We start from the raw sequence: 18,405 nt of genomic DNA, 5'->3' as shown, positions 1-18,405 counted from the left end.
ACAGAACAAATCAGAGCAAACAAACAAAAAAGCCCTGGGGGTCCTACCAGTGTGGCGGCACATGCTGGGAAGCAGTTTCACAGTCAAGCAGTGTTTTTCAGCCTTTCAGGAAGAAGCAAAGATGGCACACAGAACCCGGTATTTGAGAGAAAGGAGGGGGAGGTGGTGAGAGCTAAGGAAGATATCTAAAGAAGTGGAAAAAAGCAACACCAGCAGCCAACAAAAGGCACTCAGAGCTGGCCAGTGCGGGAGGGTGGAATCCAAGTGACACTGGGGTGCTTCCCGGCCAAGAAACTGTGGCTGCAGGAAGCAGAGGAGGCTAAGTGGGGGTGAAGAAGGGTGGAGGGTGAGAAAGCCTATATCGCTGGTTACCAGTTGTTTTGTCTCCTGCTGGAAGCTCCGTGAATCTGCTTTCTCGTACCCCCTGTTTGCTGATCTCCGATAGGAGTCCAAGATGCCAGATCCGTGCTGCAGTAGTTGACAGGGAACCTCTGCATGTATCTCTCCTCGCTGTCTGTTCTCTGTCAGTTTCTTATTCCTTTTGGTGTTTGACTGCATTCTTTATCTCTTCATTTGATGTGTAAGATTTCAGGATTGATGTGTGACTCTGTTTGACTTAGTTTTTCTCCTCTTTGCTGCGGAGGGATGGCATGGTGCTTCTGACTATAGCACCATGTTTGAAAAGCTCTATTTGTTTTTTAAGGCAGTGCTTCCCCTCCCAACAATACACCAAGCCAATTTACATCAGGTGAGAATCTTAGTAGTTATGCTACTTCTGCAGTCCATAGTTATCACCATCCCACCTAACACCAGCAATGTGCTCTATTGCTCTTTGATCATGAAGTGATAGTAAGCCAGAATCCTATCCTGAGTGTCTTCATAAGACCATTTCTGTATTTACTACCTTAAGTCTGAGACATGGAAAGGTAGTCAATAGAGTGTATGGTAATAGTAAGTTATCAATGAGAGGAATTGGGGTTCACACCTCTGAGAAATGGTCCTCTTAGAACATGCCTCAGAGTTGTCCTACCCAATGTATAATAGCTGGGATTTGTTTCCACCAGTTCCCACCTGTCTTTGACTAAGATTCTTCTGAAGTCATTAAATCCCTATCCCATCTGGCCTGTCTGAAAGCAGACAGAGTTTGCCCCTGTTCTTAGAAGAAGTGAAATTGTTCTCAGGCAGAGAGTTGTAAGTGTTCTCAATAAGAAGTCATCAGCACTGACAAGGATTGTGAATGCTTCAGGAATATGAGAAGTGTGTGAACTTTGTAAAAAAAACCAACCCAAAACATAGTGGCTTAAAACAACAATCTTTTATTCGCTCACAATTCTATGGGTCAGTTGAGCAGTACTAGACTGGGTTGAGTTTCATGTGGCTGGACGTTCTAGAACATTTCCCTAACAACTGTAGGCTTCACCTAGTATGGCCAGAATACTTGGAACAGCTCTAGCCTCTCTTTCTGTGGTCATCATTCTCTATTAGACTAGCATGTGTTTCTTCACACAGCAGTCTTTGGGCTCCCAAGGAGAAAGCCACCATGCACAGCCCTTTTCAAGACTCTTAACATGTTTGCTAACATCTTATTGACCAAAACAAGTCACAACACCTGCCTAAATTCAGTGGTGAAAATGGTCTTCTATTGAGTATACACTTACAAAAAGACATCTATTCATTATTGAGCAAGTATTTAATTCACCAGTAAATTATGTCCATTTTGGGTGATGTCAGTGTGTACGCAATTCACATATATATAATTGTGATCATTAAGTTTATATGTCAACTTGTCTGGGCCATGATTCTCAGTGGTTTGGCAGTTAAGATGTAGTTTGGCAGTCATATGATGATGTGATCACTTCCTTGATGAGATTTGATATAATGTGATCACCTCCATGATGGGATCTGCTGTGAGTAGCCAATAAGTTGAAAGGGAGTTTCCTTAGGGGTGTGGCCTGCATCAAATATGTAAGTGGACTTTCTGACAAGACTTGTGGGCTTTTGCTCACTCTGGATCCTGAAGCTGCCTCCTGTTTGTCTGACTTCCGGTTCTTGGGACTTTAGCCAGCAGCTTATCTGCTGTCTTGTCTGCCGATCTTGGGATTCATCAATTTTTGCAGACTGCGAGCAAGTGCCCTGCTGGCTGACCTGCCAATCTTGGGTTCCGCAGGGCCTGCAGCTACGTGAATCAGGAGAAGCCTCTATCTTGACCCACAACTTGGGACATTCCAGCCTCTACAATCGTGTGAGCCATTTTCTTAATATAAATCTCTCTATTTATACATATTTATATGCTTTGCTGGTTTTGCTTCTCCAGAGAACCCAGCCTAAGGTAGAATTTGGTACCAGGAGTGGGGTGCTGCTCTAACAAATACCTAAAACATGGAAGCAGTTTTGAAACTGTGAATGGGTAGAGGCTGGAAGAGTTTTAAAATGCCTAATAGTAAAAGTCTAGATTGCCTTGAAGAGACTGTTGGTGGAGTTATGGACATTAGACAATTCTGGTGAGGACTCAGAAGGAAATGAGGAGAACTGTTACACAGGAGACGGTGCAGATGGTGAGAAGCAGCAGCAGAGAAATGGCAGCAGCAGAACCAGGAGACCAGTGTGAGACAGCACTGGAGCCGACCCACAGAGTGAGAGAGCTGAGTGCCTTTGCACAGGAGGCTTTCTGGAGGAGTGGGATGTCCCTGAGCAGTTATCCGTGGAGCTAGGCTTGCTGACCCACAAAGCAAGAAAACTGAGTGCCTTCTGGCCAAAGTTTACTGGTAGAAGGTGGTGTCTCCAGGCACTTATCGGTGGAGCTAAAGAGCTTGGAACATTTGCCCCAGGAGGGTAGTCATGGACAGAAAGCCCCGAGGGCCTAGAGGCCGAGAAGCCAGGAAGCAGAAGCTGAAGAGACAAGGAACACAGGAAGCAGAGCTACCTCAGTCTCAAAGGGTAAGGCCACGACCTCTGGGGTCTCAAAGGGTGGAGTTACCACTCAGACGGACTAGGAGTATGAGGCCACCAAGGGAGCAGAGTTTCTGTCCCAGTGGGCCTGGAAGGCAGAGCTGAAGCCCAGGGCCAAAGGACCTCCACCCCAGAATCTGGAAGGTGTGGCCAAAACCCAGAGTCTGGAGGGCTGGGCCACTTCCCAGATGATCTCAGAGAACAAAAGATTATTTTCAAGCCTTGAGAGCTAATGTAACGTGTTCTGCTGACTTGCTTGGTGCCTGTTTCCAATTTCTCCCATTTGTAATAGAAATGTCTAGCTTGTGCCTGTTCCACCATTGTACTTTGGAAGCAGATAACTGGTATTCTAGATTTCACAGATAAAGAGGAATTTTTGGATTTTGGACTTGGGTTGCTGTATTACGTTTTCAATGATATGATGACTGAATGTGTTTTACATGCGGCAAAGACATGAATTTTTGGGAGCCAAAGGGTGGAATGTCATGGATTGAATTGTATCCCCCCAAAACGTGTGTCAACTTGTCTAGTCCATGATTCCCAGTATTGTGTGGTTGTCCACCATTTTGTCATCTGATGTGATTTTCCTATATGTTGTAAATCTTACCTCTATGATGTTAATGAGGTGAGATTAGCAGCAGTTATGTTAATTAATCAGGACTCAGTTTACAAGATTAGGTTGAGTCTTAGACAATCTCTTTTGAGATACGAAAGAGAGAAGCCAGCAGAGAGACATGTGGACCTTATACTACCAAGAAGGCAGTGCCAGGAGCCCCTGTACCTAAGAAGCTCCTAGACAGGGAGAAGATTGATAACAATGACATTCTGCCAGAACCAACAGAGAGAGAAAAATTCCCTGGACCTGGCACCCAGAATTTGGACTTCTAGCCTACTAGACTGTGAGAGAGTAAATTTCCCTTTGTTAAAGCCATCCACTTGTGGTATTTATGTTATAACAGCACTAGTTAACTAATAATATAAACAAATGCATGGTCACACACATACAACAATATACACTATTACACAGATAACATAAAACACGCACTCACACACAAAGGTGTACACAGACGAATTCTCTGACCTCTAGAGTCTTCAGTGACCTCAGACACCATCTTCCCAGTTGCCACCTAATCCTCCAGAAGACTCCAGATACAGAGATACAAGGAAGATCTTATGACAATAAGAACTTTGCAGCTATTCAGTACTCATTAACTGTTCCAAAGCACAGTGGGCAAGGAGAAAACAAATTACCAATCAGGGAGAACACACAGGGAGTCAACCCAAAGCACTTGGTGAATCAAGGCACCAACACAGGCTAATAAGCCAGATTCCTGCTCACTCTTGGGAAGGATCTGGGAAAGGGGTCAGAGGAACTAAGCCATATGAGTTGCAGGGGAAGATGTCTCTGATGTCAGTGATATTCTAGACTCCCCTCTGCTTGATTGTGGTTCCACCTGGCAAGCATGAGGGGCTATGGTCAACTCTAGCATCTGAAGTACTCACAGCACAGGGTTCAGTGCGTTCCTATACCATAGAATGACTAGAAAGTGTCAACACTGGCTTCTGCAGGCACCCACATCATCCATACCGGCATTGAGCAGAACACAAATCTCACTGCATCCTTACAGTTTGCAGATCTCTCCACCACCATGGGAGGTACTGTGCCATGTTCAGGAGGTAGTAGATTGGGGAGATTGAGTCTGTAGACTGGATGAAGACATTGTTGTTACTGTTGTTAGTTGCCATCGAGTCAATTTCGACTCATGGCAACCCCACGTGTGCAGAGTAGAATTGCTTGGCAGGGTTGTCATAAGCAGATCTCCAAGCCCTCTTTGGAGGCCCCTCTGGGTGGATTTGAACTGTCAATGCTTTGGCTAGTAGTCAAGCGCTTAACTATTTGTGCACCCAGGTGCTCCACGGATGGAGACAGACCTGGATTTAACAGACCTGGGATCTACCAGCTGATAAGTGTATGCTTTTATACAAATTAACTGTTTTGAACCATGTGTTTGCCACTATACAATGCAAATACAAATGATGTTTTCCTCAAAGATTGCTGTGAGAATTAAGCAAAATAACTTACCTTCAAGAATTTAGTATAGTGATATTACGGATTGAATTGTGTCCCCCAAAAATGTGTGTCAACTTGGCTAGGTGATAATTTCCAGTATTGTGTGGCTGTCCTCCATTTTGTGATTTGATATAATTTTCCTATGTGTTGTAAATCCTAATCTCTGCCTGTGGTTAACGAGGCAAAATTAGGTTATGTTAAAGAGGATTAGGGTGGGATGTAACACCCTTACTCAGGTCACAGCTTGATCCCATATAAGAGGAGTTTCCCTGGGGTGTGGCCTGGATCACCATTTATCTTACAGGAGATAAAAGGAGAGATAATCAAGCAGAAAGAGACAGACCTCATGCCACCAAGAAAGAAGCACCAAGAAAGGAGAGTGTCCTTTCGACTTGGAGTCCCAGCACTGAGACGCTCCTAGACCAGGGGAAGATTGATGACAAGGACCTTCTCCCAGAACCAACAGAGAGAGGAAGCATTCCTCTAGAGCTGGTGCCCTGAATTTGTGCTTCTAGCTTCCTAAACTGTGAGAGAATAAACTTCTGTTTGTTAAAGACATTCACTTGTGGTATTTCTGTTATAGCAGCACTAGATAACAAAGACAAGTGGCTAGTCCAAGAATGTTAGCAATTTAAACCAATGTCTCTGTGTCAACAGGACTTAGCAACCAGCCCATGTCATAGCACATAACAGTGCTCCAGGATCCAAGAAGTATGCCATTCCCTCCACACAAATAGTTAAGATAACCCCACAGATGAAGGAAATCCTGAGGAAAAGGATTTGAGTGCAAGTTATTTACTTTGTAGGGAACTAAGCATGCAATTTACGGGAGTGGGGATTGAGACAGAGAAGGGAAGGCAGCCATAAAAGGGTATGTTATTGAGTAGGTTACTGCTGTTAGTAACTAGGGACAAATCCTCCCAACATCTCTGGGAATTACTACAAAACACTCCTTAAATTGTTTTACCAAAGGGAGAGGAAACTGAGGTCTATATTTATCAACTGTCATCCATCCTTGGCTGATGGTTTTTCTCAGGAGTCTTAACTCCTCAGCACTTCTAGCCAGCCCTGTGCATAAGCCAAATATGTTTCCCTAGACAGAGAAATTCCTCAGTCAGAAGGTTGTTGGTACTTAAAGTCAGAAGTCACTGGCATATGCAGAAACAGTGAGTACTCAGGAACCTTAGCAGAACCTGCCAGATTCTGCTGTAGTAAGTCCCCTGGCCACTCATATTTTTTTTTTCCAACCAAATTAAGCACATTCTGTTACGACATTGACAGGATACTTGCCAACCTCATATGATCAAATCTTGTCTTCTTTTCAGCACAGTCTGCCCTCCAAAACAGAAAATGAGGGTCTTTTTAAATGTCATATAGGCTTTCTATCTTTTACAGTATGTCCTGAATTGTTGTTGTTAGGTGCCGTCGAGTAGGTTCTGACTCATAGCGACCTTGTGCACAACAGAAGGAAACACTGCCCGGTCCTGTGCCAGCCTCACAATCCTTGTTATGCTGGAGCCCATTGTTGCAGCCACTGTGTCAATCCATCTCGTGAGGGTCTTCCTTTTCTTTGCTGACCCTCCACTTTACCAAGCATGATGTCCTTCTCCAGGAACTGATCCCTCCTGGTAACATAACCAAACTACGTGTGACATAGTCTCACCATCCTTGCTTCTAAGGAGCGTTGTGGTTGCACTTCTTCCAAGACAGACTTGTTCATTATTTTGGAAGTCCATGGTATATTCAATATTCTTCACCAACACCATAATTCAAAGGAGTCAATTCTTCTTCAGGCTTCCTTGTTCATTGTCCAGCTTTCACATGCATATGAGGTGACGGAAAACACTGTGGCTTGTACTGAATAGCTAGGTGACTAACTTGAGATTGCTAATTTTTTTTCCCCATTTGAGATTCTATGGTCTTTAAAAACAGCAAACCAATTGGACAGACTTTCTAATTACCATGTCCCCATATCTTTCAAAGTGCTCTATTTATTGTATAAGGCTGTGCCTCCCACCGAAACAGCAAACCAATTTTTCTCAAATGAGAATCTTAGTAATTATGATATTTCTGCACTCCACAGTTATCATCACCCACTTAACACCCAGCAACGTGCTCCATTGCTCTGTGGACAAAAAGTGATCCCCAACCAGAATCCTATCCTGAGTGTCTTCTTAGAGCCACTTCTATACTTGAGGTCTTAGGTTGGTTTTCCCCAGAAGAAGATCCTGAAGAAAGTATTTGAATACAAACAGTTTATTAGGAAGGTGATTCCAGAAAGAACCGGTAGAAGAGTGGGGATGTGAGACATAGAAAGGTAGGTAGTTGATACAGTGTACGGTAATAGTAGATTACCATTGAGGGGAATAGGGGTTCAGACCTCTGAGGAATGATCCTCTTAGAACATACCTCAGAGTTGTCTCATCCAATATGTAAGATAACTGGAATTTGTTTCCACCAGCTCCCACCTGTCTTTGACTAAGAGATTCTTCTGGAGCCATTAAAACTTTATCCCATCTGGCCTTCCTAAGAGCACACAAAATTTGCCCCTGTTCTCAGAGGAAGCCAGATAAGTCTCATACAGAGTCATAGGTATTCTTAGTAAGAAATCATCACAATGGACAAGGATTGTGAATGCTGCAGGAATATGAGAAATTTATCAGTTAACTTTGTGAAGGAACCAATCCAAAACATAGTGGTTTAAAACAACACTTTATTTGCCCACAATTCTATGGATCAGCTGAACAGTACTATACTGGGATGGACCGTCTGTGGCTGGATAATCTTAGAAAGCCTCACTAACACCTGAGGGCCTCTCCTGATACGGACAGGAAGGTTAGGACAGCTGGAGCCTCTCTTCTTGAGGTCTTTCATTCCCCACAAAGGTCTCAGGGTCTCAATAGCAAGAAAGAGCAAGCCATCACGCACAGTGCTTTTCAAGTCTCTATTTTTATTTTTGGCAGTATCTTAGTAAACAAAGCAAGTCACAACACCAGCCACGATTCAGTGTTCATTATGGTGAAAAATTTCCTCTACAGAGTATCTTTCCTAGAGCTCTTTTCATGTCCCGATTTCTCAGACTGTAGATAATGGGATTTAGCATGGGAGTGACCAGAGTGTAAAATACAGCTACAATGACATCCTTGCCATTGGAATCACTGGATGAGGGGAAAATGTACAATTCAATAATTGCCCCATAGTACAGAGACACGACAGAGAGGTGGGAGCCACAAGTGGACAAGGCTTTGTAGATCCTTTTGGTCGAAGGGACTCTCAGGATGGTGAACCCAATGTGGCCGTAAGAGATCAGGATACACATGAACGGAACGGTAAGGAACACCCCCCCTGCAGTAAGAATAAGCAGCTCATTGGTTGAAGTGTCTGAGCTGGACAGCTTAAGTAAGGCAGAGAGGTCACAAAAGAAGTGGAGGAGAATATTGTCTCCACAGAAGGACAGACGGGCCAGGAGCAGGGTGTGCAATAGAGCACTGGCAAAGGATAAGACCCAGGACACAATTGCTAGCAGGAAACACAGGTTCTGACTCATGATGGTGGTATAGTGGAGTGGGTGACAAATGGCCACGTACCTGTCATAGGCCATTGAGGTGAGAAGGAAGCTGTCAATATCAAAAAAGAATATGGAAAAATACACCTGAGAAATGCACCCAGCATATGAGGTGGATTGACTTTGTGTCTGCATGTTCATCAGCAGCTTTGGTGCTGTGACTGATGAGAAAGAGACATCAGTGAAGGCCAAGTGGCTGAGAAAGAAGTACATGGGGGTGTGGAGACGAGAGTCCAGCCTGATGAGCAGGATGATGAGCAGGTTCCCCAGCACAGTGGTGAGGTACAAGCCCAGGAACAAGATGAAGAACATGCCCTGCTGCTCCAGCTGGATAGGGAGCCCTATGAGGAGGAATTCAGACACACAGGTCTGATTATCCCTCCTCATCTTAGTCTTCTCTTTTGCTGTAGATGAAAAGACATACGGAAATGTGAAAGAATAAGAAATCATTCTGTCAAATAATGAGAAGATGTTTTTTAACTAATCAGTATGTGAACCTTTATCTGAATATCTCATGCACTTTTCCCAGGTAATGGAGTAGTAACGGATCCCTAGCGGTGCAGTGGTTAAGAGCTTGGCTGCTAACCAAAAGGTCGGCAGTTCGAATCCACCAGCCACTCCTTGGAAACACTGTGCGGCTGTTTCACTCTGTCCTATAGGGTCGCTATGAGTCAGAATCGACTTGATGGCAACAGATCTGGTTTTTCATTTTTTGGTTTTGGGAATAGTAATGGTCAAATCTCAGTTTAGTATGTGTCCATCTATAAAACAACAAAACCGTTTTGTGGGAACCATGAAGCATTAAAATGATTCATTGGATCAGACCATGTCTAAACTTTAGAAGTTCATCAGTTTATAACAGAAATCTGAGATTAAGAAACTAGGGTGCAAGAATAGGTCAGTAATCAGTTGTTAGAAAGACTATTACAGGCTCTCCAATTGGTCTGTTGCCCACTCGTGACCCTGCCTATTCCTTTCACACAGTGTTTGACTAATGTTTGAATTCCATGAGTTGGATCAAGATAAGAAACCAAGTGGGGTGTTCTGGATTTCACAGAAGTTAGAATTTGGATACTTGGTGAGAAATATCATAAGTAACTAGCCAAGGTGAGGTCATTAAGGACTGGAATCTAGATCAATAACAAAAGATCTAGTGACGTACCTTGTAATATAGCCATCAGTCCTTCCTTCAATAAAACTCCTTGCCACTCCTCAACATTTTCAGTCCACCATCATTCTTTCTAAAGGAATGTTTTTTGGAAGGAAAGAATAAAGACTAGTTTCTCTCCAAATTCTGACCTTATTTATTTCCTCAATTCAAATCAGATCACTTTTGGTCAAGTTTTCACAACACCATAAAAGGCATTGGTTTTTCCAGTCACATCCCGTAACTGTCCAAGAAGCTCTTAGTAATTGCTTGTCTAAGCTGTTTACCAAATAGCACCTTCTCCTTGTAAACTGATCCTAACATAGTTTTATGATACTGACACATACCCATTATTTTTCTCATTTAGAAGACTGCTTATAGTCTGAATACTGTCATTCCTGTCTCATGTTTGAACCACTTAGTCTTAGTCCAGTCTATATGAACAAAATAATAAGAAAAAAGAAATATGATGCCTATGTCTACTATGGGGCCCTGGTGGCCCAGTGCTTAAACATTCAGCTGTTAACCAAAAGGTTGGCAGTACAAATGCACCAGCTGCTCTTGAAAACACTATGGGGCAGTTCTACTCTTTCCTATAGGGTCACTATGAGTCGGAATCAACTCTACGGAAATGGGTACGGGTGTGTACTACAAAATAGAACTCATGTACTATATAAAGAGTTTTAATCGATATCAAGGTCTTTCACTTTGAGGGCTGAGAAGTGCCTCATTAAAGGATCCGTCATTCACATTAGGTATTAACCAATGATTCCAGTATCTATAAATTCTCCCAACCTGACTAAACCACAAAAACCAAACCAGTTGCTGTCAAGTTGATTCTGACTCATTGTGACCCCATGTGTTTCAGAGTAGAACTGCATTCCATAAAGGTTTCAATGACTGTGATCTTTTGGAAGCAGATTGCCAGGACTTTGTCTTGTTGCAAGTCTGGGTGGATTTGAACTGTCAATCTTTTGGTTAATAGCCAAGCTTTTAACCATTCGTGCCACCCACTGACTCTCAAACTTTACTATATGGTGTCTAAAAACCCCTATGTTCTTCTGTCCGCTAAGTTTTAAATGCTGTTAGGAAGACATTGTTACCTAGGAAGAATTACACATTCAGTTTTGCTGAACATTACTATGTTAATCATAATCACAAATATATTATTGCAATAGTGCTAATTAGCTATCTGACTGACATTTTGGTTGTTTATAATGTTTTGTTATTTCTAGCAATACTAAAGTAAAAAACATGGCTCCTATATCATTTTGCACATGGGTAAATATATCAATAACTTCTGGAAATGGAATTGTAAGGTATGTGTATTTATGATTTTAATAGATATTGTTAAATTAAAAGAAGTTAGGGTGGTAAGAAAGCCTATTGTGATGGGTTCTATAAAATAAGTCCTGCATAATAAGTAAGAGCATGTCATATGAAGATTCTAGAAAAAGGTCATCTAGGTAAGTGTAAGAACTTGAAAGAGGAAAGGGCTAGGGTGTTTGAGGAACAGAAAAATGCAGGAGTATTGTGAGCAAGGGAAGGACATGAGGTTGGAGGATTATCTAGGAGGCAGGTTATGTAATGTCTGTTCTGCCATAATAGAAAGTTTCAATTCTGTTCTCAGAGCACTAGAACACCCATGAAAAGGTTAATCAAATGAGTAATTAAAAAGTTTTAAATATCTTGCTGGCTACTAGGTGGAGAACAGACTATAGTAAGTCAAGACATCAGCAGGAATCTTAATAGAAGACTGTTGCAATAGTTCAGGTACAAATTAATGGCTATGTATACCTGGATTATGGCAGGAAGTTTGAAGATAATGAGGAGATTTGGGATAAAATTTGGAGAAAAACCCAACAGAACTCAATGGGGGATTAAAAGCAAATGAGAAGAGATAAGTGTTTATCTCATCCTCTAAAAATTTGGATAAAGGGTCATTTCCAGATAATTATTCTACTTGGAGCTGTCTGTCTTACTTTTGTTTGAGGAGGAGTAGAATCGTGCTAGCAATCATGAGCACACATTGAACACCTGCACACATAAACACACACAAACACAGATAATCGTATGGCTGAATCTAAATTCTACCCTTGTTCTAGCATGGGCTCTTACGTAATGAGCACGGATACCTTCAGCTACAACGCATGTGATGGTTCTTCCATTTCTCTCAAGAAGACCCAGAATCAGGTAAAACAGATGGATCCTCTAGGAGTCTCAAAGATACATTGAGAAAAGTGATCCGTTTACAATCAAACAAGATAGATCTATTCAGACACTCTTGTTCACAGCTCCTGAGCAATGGGTGTAGCATATAACTTTATAAACCATGGAGAGGACCCCAGAGAGAAGAACCCCCAACCTGCAAATTAGAGACTAGCAACAAATAATCACTAAATTTTCCCTTAGCTTCCCTTGGGGGAAGAAGTGTTTGTTGATAGTTTACTGTTGGGAAATAAAGATAATAGCCACAAAGCATCTACTAGGAATTTAGTGATTCACAAAACTTTTTGCCCTTTCAGTTTACACTGGGGAAAACATGATTAAAGAAACCCATAATAAACCAAGTTGGAGGTTGTAAGCTAGGTCTCTTGCCTCTGAACCCCATGTTATTTCAAGAACTCCACCTTTGCACCAACATTTGGTGTTGTCTTTTTCTTTTTTTTCATTTTTGCCGTTATAGTGGGTTTGCAATGGTATCTCATTTTGGTTTTACTGTATTTTGCATTTCTGTGTTGACTTAGGGTGCTGTGCACTTATTCATTGACTTATTGACCATGTCTTCGCTTGCAAAATATTTGTTCAAGTCTTTTGTTATTGAGTTGTTTACCTTTCTTATTATTGAGTTGTATGAGATATTTATATATTCTTGATATAAGTCCTTTGTTAGATCTATATGTATGAAATATTTTCTGTGGCTTGCCTACTTATTTTCTTGAAGGTGTCATTTGATAGACATAGTTTTTAATTTTGATGAATTTTAATTGATTATTTTTCTTTTACATCTTGTGTTTTCTGTCTGCTCACTAAAAAATCTTGGCTTCTCCAACATCACAAAGATGTTCTTTTTTGTTTTCTTCTAGTATTTTTGTTGTTTTGGTTTTTATATTTCAATCAATTTGAACTTTTTTGTATCTGGCTACTTATGCTCAGTAAAAGGTTAGTGACATTCATCACTGTTGCTTAAAATAATTTCTAATTTTCCTTCTAATTTCTTCTTTAACCTGTAAGCTAGTTAAAGTTCTTTTACGTTGTTTTCAATTATTTATTTTATTTTGCAGAAATCCTTCTGTTATTGATTTCTAACTTAATTCCATTGTGGTCAGAACACATAGTAAGTATGATTGGAACACTTTTAAAGTTACTGAGACTTGTTTTGCGGCCCAAAATATACTCTGTCTTGGTAAATAGAGGTTAAGAATATTCTATAAATATCAATTAAGTTCATTCATTTGTTGTTGTTGTTGGTTGCCATCCAGTTAGTTCAGACTCATGGTGAGCTTATGTATAATATAACAAAACATTGCTTGCTCGGTTCATAGGCAGTTCAAATCCTCTATATCTTTATTGATTTTCTGTCCACTTACTATATCAGTTATGGAAAGAGGCTTTTGGAATGTTTCAACTATAATTATGGATTTGTCTTTTTCTCCTATTAGTTTTTATGTCACTTGCTTTGAAGCAATTGTTATTAGGTACACAAAACTTTAGAATTGTTAGCTTCTCTAAATGCCTCGAACCCTTTATCATTAAGAATGACTCTATTCTGGATAATATTAGTTACTCAGGAATCCATTTTTTATATTAATATAGCCACTCCAGCTTGCTTTTAATTAGTGTTAACACAGTACCTTCTTTCCAACCTTTTACTTTTAACTCATTAGTCATAATAATTGTTTTAATGCCCTTATCTGCTCAAATTATCATCTGCATCATTTCTGGATCAGTCTCCATTGACTGATTTTTCTCCTCATTCTGGGTTGTATTTTCCTGCTTTTTCCCAACACTGGTAATATTTGACTGGGTGGTAGACATTGTGTATTTTAACTCATTGAGTGTTGGATACTTTTGTGTTCCTACAAATAGTGTTAGCTTTGTTCTGAGATGCAGTTATGTTACTTGGGAAAAGTTTAATCATTTCAGGTCTTGTTTATAAGCACTGTTAGGTGGGACCAGAGCTGCGCTTAGTCTAGGGTCAATTTTCCCCACTACTGAGGCAAGCAAGTTGTTTCTTAATGCTCTAGCCCATGCCTCCAGAATTCTAAGGTTTTTCCAATTTCACTGTTGGGAAAAAGCACTATCGTGGCCACATGTGAGCACTCAGAACGACTCATTTTATGATTCATCATAATTTTTTCATATTAACCATTGTTTTATGATTTTGTGATACTACCTTTGAAAATATTTCTTCAAGCTTAAATGAGCTCACACTAAAGTGGTTTAAATATATACGTCGGAGCAGATAATCACTAAAGCACTCTGGTATATTCACATCTTTCATCTTATATACTAGGGTCTTACAGAGTAAGAAGGTTATAGCAAAAGGTGATATGATTTAAGTCTTTTAATCTTGGCATAACGAATCAAGCTAGCCAGGCAATGTCTAAGCAACATAACAGGAAAAATACATCCTCTGCTGCTCCAACTAGATGAGGAGCCCCAGGAGGAGGAATTTGGACACACCACTCTGATTCTTCCTTTTCGTGTCTGTCTTTTCTGCCATGGGTGAAGTGCATTGAAAATATCAGGCAATGACAAATGGAAATTATCATTAACAGGTGTTCGTTGTAACTTTTATCCTAGGGAATGAGTGAATTTACAGAAAAACATCAGTTCATTGTCCAGATATTTTTCAGCTTGAATCTTCAGAATGTTTCAGTCTAGCAACAGAGAGACATAAGACTCAAAGCACCAAACAGATCTTATTCTGGGAAAGCCACTTATTCAGCTATGGGCCAGACCTGAGCTACCACTGAGATATAGAAGTAAATGACAGATGAACTCATTCCCCTTGGTGTTTATCTATTAGTGAGAAGCCTATGCCTTAGAGATAAAGGGATCTTATAGTTTATTGCCCAAAGTGGGATACTTTTGAAAGTAAAATGGGGAACTGACAAAAATGGCACTGGAGCAGCAGACATAAAATGATCTTTCCCTAGTCATCCAAGAAGGTATAGCCATCTGCTTAAGCAGGGTTTCTTTTTTATGAGGTAAAATTCACATGACATATAATTAACCGTTATAAAGTGTACAACTCAGTGGCATTTAGTCCATTCAAAATGCTGTGTAACCATCATTGCTATAATTCCAGTTCTCATGCCCATTAAGTGATCACTTTCCGTTTAAATCAATGTCTCTCTGACAACAGGATTTAGCAAACAACTCACAGCCTGACACATAACAGTGCTCCAGAATCCAAAAACTATCCCAGTCCTTCCCACAAATAGCTAAGATACCCACGCAGATAAATGAAACCCTGAGAAAAGGGATTTGAGTGCAAGTAATTTACTTTGGAGGGTCCTAGGATGCAACTTGGGGAAATGGGGGACAAGACAGGGAAGGGAAGCAGAAGGTTACTGCTGTGGGTAACTGGGCACCAATCCCCAAACATCTGTGGAAATCACTGCAAAACACTCCTTAAATTGTTTACCCAAAGGGAGAGGAAACTGAGGTATATATCCATCATCTCCCATCCAACATTTACTGATGGATTTTTCCAGGATTATTAATGCCTCAGCACTTCCAGCCAGCCCCATGCATAGGCCAAACACAAGTCCCTAGACAGGAAATTCCTCTGTCAGGAAGTTATGGGTCCTTAGAGGGAGAAGTGATTGGCATATTCAGAAACAGTGAGTACCCGGGGATCTTGGCAGGGCCTGTCATACTCTGCTACAGTTCATCCCCCGGCCACTCACATTCTTTTTTTCCCACAGATTAAGCTCAATTTGTTATGTTATTGACAGGCTATTTGCCAACCTCATATGATCAAATCTTGTAACTTCTTTTCTGCACATTCTGCCTTCCAGAAAAGAGATGAGCTTTCTGACTTTCACATACTGTCCTGAATTGTTAGGTCACTGACCTGAGATTGCTATTTTTCCTCACCCTGGTATCTATGGTCGTTAACAAAGGCCTATCAACTCCATGGATTTTATAATTGCCATATCGTTCAAAGAGCTCTATTTATTTTATAAGGCAGTGCTTCCCCTCCCACCGATATGTCAACCCAATTTACATCAGGTGAGAATCTCAGTAGTTATGCTACTCCTACACTCCAGAGTTATCACCATCCCACCAAACACCAGCAATAAGCTCCGTTGCTCTTTGACCATCAAGTGATCCTAAGCCAGAATCCTGTCCTGAGTGTCTTCATAAGACCACTTCTGTACTTACTGTGTTAGCCTGAGTTCCCCAAGAGCAAGATCCTGAGGAAAGTATTTGAATACAAGTAGTTTATTAGGAAGGTAATTCCATGAAGAACCAATAGGAGAGAGGGGATCTGAGACACGGAAGGGCAGGTACTCAATACAGTGTATGGCAATAATAAGTTAACACGGAGGGAATTGGGTTTCAGACCTCTGAGAAGTGGTCCTCTTGTACATGCCTCAGAGTTGTCCCACCCAGTGTGTAAGATAGCTAGGATTGTTTCCACCAGTTCCTACCTGTCCTTAACTAAGAGATTCTTCTGGGGCCATTAAATCTCTATTCAAATTGGCCTGTCCAAGAGCAGACAGAGTTTGCACCTGTTCTCAAAGGAAGTGAAATAGTTCTTAGTAAGAAGTCATCAGTATGACAAGGATTATTAAAGCCACAGGAATATGAGAAATGTGTCAGTTAACTTTGTGAAAGAAATCAACCCAAAACACAGTGACTTAAAACAACAATCATTTTATTTGCTCACAGTTCTATGGGTCAGATGAGCAGTACTAGACTGGGCTGAATTGTCTGCGGCTGGATGTTCTAGAAAGTTTCCCTAACAACTGTATGTCTCACTTGGTATGGCCGTAAGGTTGGGACAGCTACAGCCTCTCTTCCTGTGATTTTTCATTCTCTATTAGACTAGCATGTGTTTCTTCACAGGGCGGTCTCTGGGTTCCCAAAGAACAAGCCACCACGCGCAGTTCTTTTCAAGACTCTTAACATGTTTCCTAACATCTTATTTAACAAAACAAGTCACAACACCTGCCTAAATTCAGTGCACACTATGGTGAAAATATTCTTCTATTGAATATATTTCCCAGAGCCCCTTTCATGTCTCTATTCCTCAGACTATAGATAAAAGGATTTAGCATGGGAGTAACCAGAGTGTATAATACAGCCACAATGACATCTTTGTCATTGGAGTTTCTGGATGAAGGGAAAAAGTACAATCCAATAATTGCCCCATAGTATAGAGACACCACAGAGAGGTGGGAACCACAGGTGGACAAGGCTTTGCAGATTCCTTTGGTCGAGGGAACCCTAAGAAGAGTGGCCCCAATGTGGCCATAAGAGACCAGGATGCATACGAATGGAAGGGTTGTGACCACGACCCCCACAGTAAGGATAACCAACTCATTGATTGAGGTGTCTGAGCTGGATAGCTTAAGTAAGGCAGAGAGGTCACAGAAGAAGTGGGGGATAGTGTTGTCTCCACAGAAAAAGAGATGGGCCAAGAGCAAGGTGTGTAGTAGAGCAATGGCAAAGGATAAGACCCAGGACACAATTACTAGGGGGAAACACAGCCTTTGACTCATGATGGTGGTATAGTGGAGAGGGTAACAAATGGCCACATACCTGTCATAGGCCATTGAGGTGAGAAGGAAGCTGTCAATATCACCAAAAAATAAGAAAAAATACACCTGAGAAATGCACCCAGCATATGAGATGGATTGACTCTGTGTTTGCATGCTCATAAGCATCTTTGGTGCTGTGACTGATGAGAAAGAGATGTCGGTGAAGGCCAAGTGGCTGAGGAAGAAGTACATGGGGGTGTGGAGGCGAGAGTCCAGCCTGATGAGCAGGATGATGAGCAGGTTCCCCAGCACAGTGGTGAGGTATATGCCCAGGAACAGAGTGTAGTATATGCCCTGCTGCTCCGGCTGGATGGGGAGCCCTTGGAGGAGGAATTCGGACACTCTGCTCTGATTATCCCTCCTCATCCTGTTCTTTTGCTGTAGACCAAAAAAGAGACGGCAATGTAAAAGAATACGAAATCATTATCATGGTTTATAATAAGAACACATATTTGAACTACTCAGTGTATGACTCTTGAATATTTCATACTTTTTGCCCAGTAATGACAGTCAGTAACAGTGTGACCACAGGCTACTATGGGTCCACCTAGAAGTCAACAAAAGGTCTTTTGGAGGAACCATGGAACATCAAAATGATTTATCTGATCACCAAGGTTCAAACTTAATATTAAGAAACTAGGGTACAAGGCTAGGTAACTAACTGGTTGTTAGAAAGACTATTAAATAAAAACTAAAAAAAAAAAAAACAACAAAAAACTATTGCCGTTGAGTGGATTTCAACTCAAATACAACCTCATGTGTTACCAAGCAGAACTGCACTCCATAGGGTTTTCAAGGCTGTGACCTTTCAGAAGCAGATCATACTCCTTTCTTCTGAGACGCTGCTAGGTGGATTGGCACTGCCAAACTTTCAGTTAGTAACTGAATGCAGACT

At 41.3% G+C, this 18,405-nt stretch overlaps 1 protein-coding gene across 2 annotated transcripts; it reads right to left on the bottom strand.

Moving 5' to 3' along the window:
- Positions 1–8,033: 8,033 nt before the first annotated feature.
- Positions 8,034–17,876, bottom strand: LOC101357120 (olfactory receptor 50-like). Of its 2 annotated transcripts, XM_023730624.1 has the most exons (2): positions 17,388–17,876; positions 8,034–8,981 (listed from the first exon to the last, which is right to left on the bottom strand). In XM_023730624.1, the coding sequence occupies exons 1-2, from the start codon at positions 17,874–17,876 to the stop codon at positions 8,034–8,036; spliced, it is 1,437 nt and encodes a 478-aa protein (XP_023586392.1). The 2 variants fall into 2 exon arrangements, with proteins under 2 accessions (XP_023586392.1, XP_004375873.1); XM_004375816.2 differs by lacking the exon at positions 17,388–17,876 and having other exon boundaries at positions 8,034–8,984.
- Positions 17,877–18,405: the final 529 nt, after the last annotated feature.

Source organism: Trichechus manatus, unplaced genomic scaffold (genome assembly GCF_000243295.1).
Source record: "Trichechus manatus latirostris isolate Lorelei unplaced genomic scaffold, TriManLat1.0 scaffold00038, whole genome shotgun sequence".
Taxonomy (NCBI): Eukaryota; Metazoa; Chordata; class Mammalia; order Sirenia; family Trichechidae; genus Trichechus; species Trichechus manatus.
Note: the sequence above shows the minus strand (reverse complement) of the source record. Positions and strands in the feature narration are given on the sequence as shown.